The sequence below is a fragment of the Muntiacus reevesi genome, unplaced genomic scaffold, assembly GCF_963930625.1.
Source record: "Muntiacus reevesi unplaced genomic scaffold, mMunRee1.1 SCAFFOLD_204, whole genome shotgun sequence".
NCBI lineage: Eukaryota > Metazoa > Chordata > Mammalia > Artiodactyla > Cervidae > Muntiacus > Muntiacus reevesi.
The window spans coordinates 67887-75372 of record NW_027077808.1 but is presented as its reverse complement, the minus strand read 5'-3'; the positions used below and the strand labels follow the sequence as shown (position 1 = coordinate 75372).

Sequence of the window (7486 nt, the reverse complement as noted above, 5' to 3'; positions counted from 1 at the left end):
GGGGGCTTCCATAGATGATCTCAAACGGGGTGAGCCCGTGTGGGCCGGGGGTATTTCTGGCTCGATATAAAGCCAGTGGTAGGAGTTGAACCCAGTCTCTAGTGCCAGTCTCCAGCGTTAATTTGGTTAAGGTCTCTTTAATTGTTTTATTCATCCTTTCTACCTGTCCTGAACTCTGGGGTCTGTAGGCACAATGTAACTTCTAATCAATCCCCAATGATTTGGCCACCAACTGACTTAACTGGGAGACAAAGGCCGGACCGTTATCTGACCCGAGTACCTTAGGTAAGCCGAATCGGGGAAAATTTTCTTCGAGGAGCTTCTTGACCACAACTTGAGCTGTTTCTTTCTTTGTGGGATATGCTTCTACCCATCCTGAGAAGGTATCTATGAACACTAGCAAATACTTGTTATTATATAGGCCTGGTTTAATCTCGGTGTGAAAGAATCTGAAAAACACCATGAAATTCCCTGGCCTGTGTAAATTTTCCACTTGCGCAGAATTTTCCGTTTGCAAAATAAGGATAGAGAAATGTAAACGGAACGTCTATAGGTTTCCCAATAACTGCACAAAGAAGCCTGCTGTTTTCCGGAACCAACTGACATCAAGCACCTGTACTCACAGATAAGATGACCCCATATGATACACATTATGTTACTTTTATGTTACTCATTCACTGTACTGGATGTGCTAACGGTGTACATTATGTTATTCATTCACTGTACTGGATGTGCCAACGGTGTACATTATGTTATTCATTCACTGTACTGGATGTGCTGACAATGTGACTTCTGCTTATAAAAGTCAGCTTACACTGCTATACGGTGCGACTCTGCCTCCGAGGAGACTAGAGTCGCCCGGCTTGCGCAAACCGACAATAAAGCCTCTTGCATATTGCATCTGCTGGACTGTTTATTGAGTCGCGGGAGCTCCTCTCCGGAACAGAGACCTGACGTTTGGGTCTTACATTTGGGGGCTCGTCCGGGATCGAGGAGACCCCGGATTCAATACCAGACCTCAGCAGGAGGTAAGTCCGGCCGGCAGTGAGTTTGTGTTGACTGTTGTCCTTTGTGCTTTGTGTTTAGTACCCGTACGGTACGGGCTTAGTAGAAATTCGTGAAGCGGACCGACGGGTCATAGGCCTTCCTAATTTCAACCCTGGAGGACGCTCCGGGGGGGTTCTGAGTGGCTGGGGAGGAGCAGGCCGTCCTCAACCCCGGGGGTCAACGACTTCGGCCTCTGCCCCCGTCTGATTCTTTAGTTGAACTTTGGCGCCGATACTGTGCCGCGCGGCTTCTGGTCTGCATTCTGTGTGTCTGTACTGTCTGTGTGTTGGTGTACTTTTGTGTCCCCCTTCCCTCCGGCATGGGACCCAGACTAACTACCCCCCTAAGTTTGACTCTAGAGCACTGGAAGGACGTCAAAGGACGAGCCAGTAACCTGTCAGTAGAAATCAGGAGGAAAAAGTGGCAAACCCTTTGCGGCTCCGAGTGGCCAGCCTTCAATGTGGGATGGCCTCAGGAGGGCAGTTTTAACATTGATTGTATTTTGCAGATCAAAGAATGGGTGTTTGACACAGGACTTCATGGACACCCTGACCAAGTCCCCTACATAATTACCTGGGAGAGTCTGGCCCAGGACCCGCCATCCTGGGTGGCACCTTTCGTGGCAGAAAAGCCGAAGATTCCCGGTGCCGATATACCCACGGCCCCACCAGCCCAGTCCTCTCTTTACCCCATTTTAGAAAAAGAAAAATTGACTGCCAAAACGAAACCAGTCATCCCGCCGGAAGATCCAGTTCTAATTGATCTCCTGTCTGAAGTTCCCCCTCCCTATCAACCCCCTCCAGTACCAGGTTCTCTGGCCAGGCCGCCCCCGTCCGCCTCCCCTGAGGCCCGCTCCCCTGACACCACCGGCCCAGCGGCGACCAGCGGGGAGATTAATACTTCATCCCCCGTCGCCTCCCGGTTGCGCCAACGAAGAGATCAGGGAGAGGGAGGGTCGGGAGAATGGAGGTCCCAGTTATTTCCCTTGAGGACTGTGGGGGGACCAGGAAACCAAGTCCAATACTGGCCATTCTCGGCCTCTGATTTGTATAACTGGAAGACTCATAACCCACCCTTCTCTAAAGATCCAACAGCCCTCACGGGGTTAATTGAGTCCATCTTACTAACCCATCAGCCCACCTGGGATGATTGTCAACAGCTTTTGCAGGCTCTGCTGACCGTAGAAGAGAGACAGAGAGTTGTCCTGGAAGCAAGAAAAAACGTGCCCGGGCCCAACGGGGCCCCTACTCCCCTTCCAAATGAAATTGACGCAGCCTTCCCCCTGACGCGTCCGGACTGGGACTACAACACCCCTGCCGGTAGGGAGCAGCTCCGTCTCTATCGCCAGGTTCTCCTTGCGGGTCTCAAGGGAGCCGGGAGACGCCCCACCAATTTGGCCCAGGTAAGAGCAGTAACACAGGGACCGGAGGAGACCCCGGCAGCTTTCCTTGAAAGGCTCATGGAGGCATACCGTATGTATACCCCTTTCGATCCTAGTAGCCCCGAGCATAGGGGAAATGTCTCCATGGCCTTCATAGGGCAGTCAGCGCCGGACACTAGAAATAAATTACAAAGGTTAGAAGGACTTCAAGATTATAGCTTGCAGGATCTAATGAGAGAAGCAGAAAGGATTTACAATAAGAGAGAAACTCCAGAAGAAAGAGCAGAAAGGCTTAGGAAAGTGCAAGAAGAGAGAGAGGACAGATTGAGAAAAGAACAGGAAGAAAAAGAAGAGAAACGAGAAAAAAGGCGTAACAGAGAGTTGAGCAGAATTTTGGCCACCGTAGTTCAGCCTAGGTCAGAGCCAGGAAGGAGAGATAGGTTGGGAGGCAATAGGCAACCGAGAATAGACCGTGACCAATGTGCCTACTGTAAAGAAAGAGGCCACTGGATAAAAGAATGCCCAAAGAAACCACGGGATTTGCGAAGAGAATCCTCCAAGGTCTTGTCCTTGGATGAAGATTAGGACAGTCAGGGCCAGGAGCCCCCCCCTGAGCCCCGGGTAACATTAAAAATAGGGGGGCAGCCAGTGACCTTTATGGTGGACACAGGAGCTCAGCACTCTGTATTAACCCAGACCAACGGACCCATGAGCACCAGGACCGCGTGGGTACAAGGAGCTACAGGAGGAAAGCTGTGCCGATGGACTACTGAACGGAAGGTGCACCTGGCCTCCGGTAAGGTGACTCATTCCTTCCTCCATGTTCCGGACTGTCCGTTCCCCTTGTTGGGGAGGGACCTTCTCTCTAAAGGTGGAGCCCAAATTCAGTTTCATGAAAAGGGGGCCTCCATTACAGGACCCGGAGGGGCCCCCTTCAAATTTTGACCATAAAGTTAGAAGATGAATACAAATTATTAGAGTCCAAAACCTTGCCAATGGGTCCCATCCAAGACTGGATACGGAAGTACCCTCTAGCCTGGGCAGAGACTGCAGGAACGGGGCTAGCAATGGGACAGCCGCCCATTGTCGTTGAATTAAAATCCTCGGCTACCCCCATTTCGGTGAAACAGTACCCCATGTCTGAGGAGGCTTACAAGGGAATCAGACCCCATATACAACGGCTCCTCAAGCTGGGCGTCCTTGAGCCCTGCAGATCAGCCTGGAACACTCCCCTACTCCCTGTCAAGAAGCCAGGTACGGGAGATTACCGGCCAGTGCAGGACTTGAGAGAAATAAACAAGCGGGTAGAAGACATCCACCCAACAGTGCCGAACCCGTACAATCTGCTTAGCACCCTACCCCCTTCCCATACCTGGTATACGGTATTGGATTTAAAAGATGCCTTCTTTTGCCTGAGGCTAAGTCCACAAAGCCGACCCTTGTTCGCTTTTGAATGGAGAGATCCAGAAGCTGGCCTGTCGGGGCAGCTGACATGGACTAGACTACCGCAAGGATTCAAAAATAGCCCCACCCTGTTTGATGAAGCCCTACATCAAGACCTGGCTGCCTTTCGGACACAACACCCCGCCCTGGTGCTTCTGCAGTATGTAGATGACCTGCTGCTGGCGGCCCCCACGGAACTGGATTGCAACAAAGGTACGGGGGCCCTGTTGGAGACTCTGGGAGAACTGGGGTACCGCGCCTCGGCAAAGAAAGCCCAAATTTGCCAAACTAAAGTGAATTATCTGGGGTACCAGCTAGAAAATGGACAGCGATGGCTGACAGAAGCCCGGAAACAAACGGTATCACAGATACCGCCCCCAACAACTCCCCGCCAGATGAGAGAGTTTCTAGGCACTGCGGGATTCTGTAGGCTTTGGATTCCTGGGTTCGCAGAAATGGCAGCACCCCTTTACCCCCTAACCAAGCAAAACACCCCCTTCCTTTGGGGAAAGGCCCAACAAGAAGCATTTGATAACATCAAAAAGGCCCTCTTGAGTGCCCCAGCCCTAGGGCTCCCGGACATATCCAAGCCCTTTGAGCTCTTCGTAGACGAAAAACAAGGGATTGCTAAGGGGGTACTAACTCAAAAGCTAGGACCCTGGAAGAGGCCTATCGCATATCTCTCCAAAAGATTGGACAATGTTGCGGCAGGCTGGCCACCATGCCTACGGATGGTGGCGGCCATTGCCACGCTTATCAAAGACTCTAACAAATTAACCATGGGCCAACCCCTTAAAATAACTGCACCCCATGCTGTAGAGACTATAGTCCGCCAGCCTCCAGACCGCTGGCTCTCAAATGCCCGAATGACTCACTACCAGTCTTTGCTGCTGGATACGCAGCGAGTGCGTTTCGGTCCAGCCGCCGCCCTCAACCCTGCTACGCTCCTCCCGGATCCCCAAGAAGGGACCCCACACGACTGCCAGCAAATCCTGGCAGAAGTGCATGGAACCAGGAAAGACCTCACCGACCAACCACTGGCAGACGCAGAGATCACCTGGTTTACGGATGGGAGCAGCTACCTTTTAGAGGGAGAGCGGAAAGCCGGGGCTGCAGTAGTTGACGGAGAAAACGTCGTTTGGGCCAGCGCTCTGCCTCCGGGAACCTCGGCCCAAAGGGCCGAACTCATCGCCCTCACGCAGGCACTCAGGAAGGCGGAAGGTAAGAAAGCCAACATATACACTGATAGCCGGTATGCCTTCGCCACAGCACATGTACATGGAGAAATATATAGAAGGAGGGGGTTGCTGACTTCAGAAGGCAGAGAAATAAAAAATAAAAGAGAAATATTAGATTTACTACAAGCCTTGTTCTTACCAAGGAAACTAGGGATAATCCATTGCCCAGGCCACCAAAAGGGAGATACACCCATTGCACGGGGAAATCGGCTGGCAGATATAACTGCTAAACAAGCGGCATTAGGCCCCCAAATACTAACTGTCTCACTCGAGTCAGCATCAAAAAATGATGATGATGCGGCACTTGTTTATAGTGAAGCAGACCTAGACTTCCTTCAAGGACTTGGGGCGGACTATGACAAGGTCCATAAGAGATGGATATACCAAGGGAAAACAGTGATGCCTCAAAGCACCGCCAAGAGACTTTTGACTCACCTGCATAGACTGACCCACTTGGGAAAAAGAAAAATGGCTGACCTCCTAAATGAAAATAAATTAGACTATTACATCCCTCAGAGAGACTTACTGATACAACAAATTGTAAACGGTTGTGAGGCCTCTGCAAAAGTAAACGCTGGCAGACTAAAACTCCCCTCCGGAGTTCGAGCCAGGGGGCATAGGCCTGGAGTCCACTGGGAAGTGGATTTCACCGAGATTAAACCAGGCCTATATAATAACAAGTATTTGCTAGTGTTCATAGATACCTTCTCAGGATGGGTAGAAGCATATCCCACAAAGAAAGAAACAGCTCAAGTTGTGGTCAAGAAGCTCCTCGAAGAAATTTTTCCCCGATTCGGCTTACCTAAGGTACTCGGGTCAGATAACGGTCCGGCCTTTGTCTCCCAGGTAAGTCAGTTGGTGGCCAAATCATTGGGGATTGATTGGAAGTTACATTGTGCCTACAGACCCCAGAGTTCAGGACAGGTAGAAAGGATGAATAGAACAATTAAAGAGACCTTAACCAAATTAACGCTGGAGACTGGCACTAGAGACTGGGTTCAACTCCTACCACTGGCTTTATATCGAGCCAGAAATACCCCTGGCCCACACGGGCTCACCCCGTTTGAGATCATCTATGGAAGCCCCCCCTATTATGAGGGACTGGCCACATTGGGAAACTTCTCCAACACCACCCGGGCCCCAGACCAATGCAACAATCCCGGCCTACACAGGCTCACTCTGCCTCAGGTAGGGGGACAAGGACTCTGTATTGGAAAGGTCCCCGCTGACCATGCCGGGCTATGCAATCAGACTGTTACGGTAGACCCGGGAGAATACTATCTGGTCCCCCCCAACAATACCTGGTGGGCATGTAACACCGGACTCACGCCCTGTGTGTCAGCCGCTGTCATGGACTTAACCCAAGATTTCTGTGTACTCGCTCAAGTGATGCCTCGTATTCTTTACCATTCTGAAGAAGCCTTGTTAGATACTCTTGAACATAGACGAAGAAAGAAAAGAGAACCGGTTATGACATTAGCTCTCTTGCTTGGACTTGGGGGAACTGCAGTGGGGATCGGAACCGGGACGGCCGCCTTAATACAAGGAGGCCAGCAGCTAGCCCAGTTACAGCTTGCCATAGATACAGACCTTAGAGCAATTGAAAACTCTATTTCCCTGCTTGAAAAATCCCTTACCTCCCTGTCGGAGGTGGTACTCCAAAATAGAAGAGGGCTAGATTTGCTATTTTTAAAGGACAAAGGCCTTTGTGCTGCCTTAGGAGAAGAATGCTGCTTCTATGCTGACCATACTGGGGTAGTAAAAGATTCCATGGCAAAGCTAAGAGATAGACTAGACCAGCGGCAAAAAGATAGAGATGCACAACAAAACTGGTTTGAGGGATGGTTCAACAGGTCCCCCTGGATAACTACCCTAGTCTCTACTCTTATAGGACCCCTTTTTATACTCTTGCTTTTGCTTACTTTCGGGCCTTGCATTTTAAACCGCTTATTACAGTTCATCAAAAATAGGCTATCGGTGGTCCAAGCACTAGTGCTCACCCAACAATATCAAATGTTAAAACAACAAGAGCCCTGAGTTTTAAGATTAAAACTAATGACAAAGAAAAGGGGGGAATGAAAGAATCTGAAAAACACCATGAAATTCCCTGGCCTGTGTAAATTTTCCACTTGCGCAGAATTTTCCGTTTGCAAAATAAGGATAGAGAAATGTAAACGGAACGTCTATAGGTTTCCCAATAACTGCACAAAGAAGCCTGCTGTTTTCCGGAACCAACTGACGTCAAGCACCTGTACTCACAGATAAGATGACCCCATATGATACACATTATGTTACTTTTATGTTACTCATTCACTGTACTGGATGTGCTAACGGTGTACATTATGTTATTCATTCACTGTACTGGATGTGCCAACGG

General features: G+C 50.1%; 1 protein-coding gene across 1 annotated transcript; it reads left to right on the top strand.

The window, feature by feature from the left end:
- The first annotated feature begins 1366 nt into the window (after positions 1-1366).
- Positions 1367-7102, top strand: LOC136155161 (uncharacterized). The gene is given in 4 exon segments (XM_065917046.1): positions 1367-3325; positions 3328-4084; positions 4793-6941; positions 7066-7102. Coding segments are annotated over 4 exon segments (4902 nt in total).
- Positions 7103-7486: the final 384 nt, after the last annotated feature.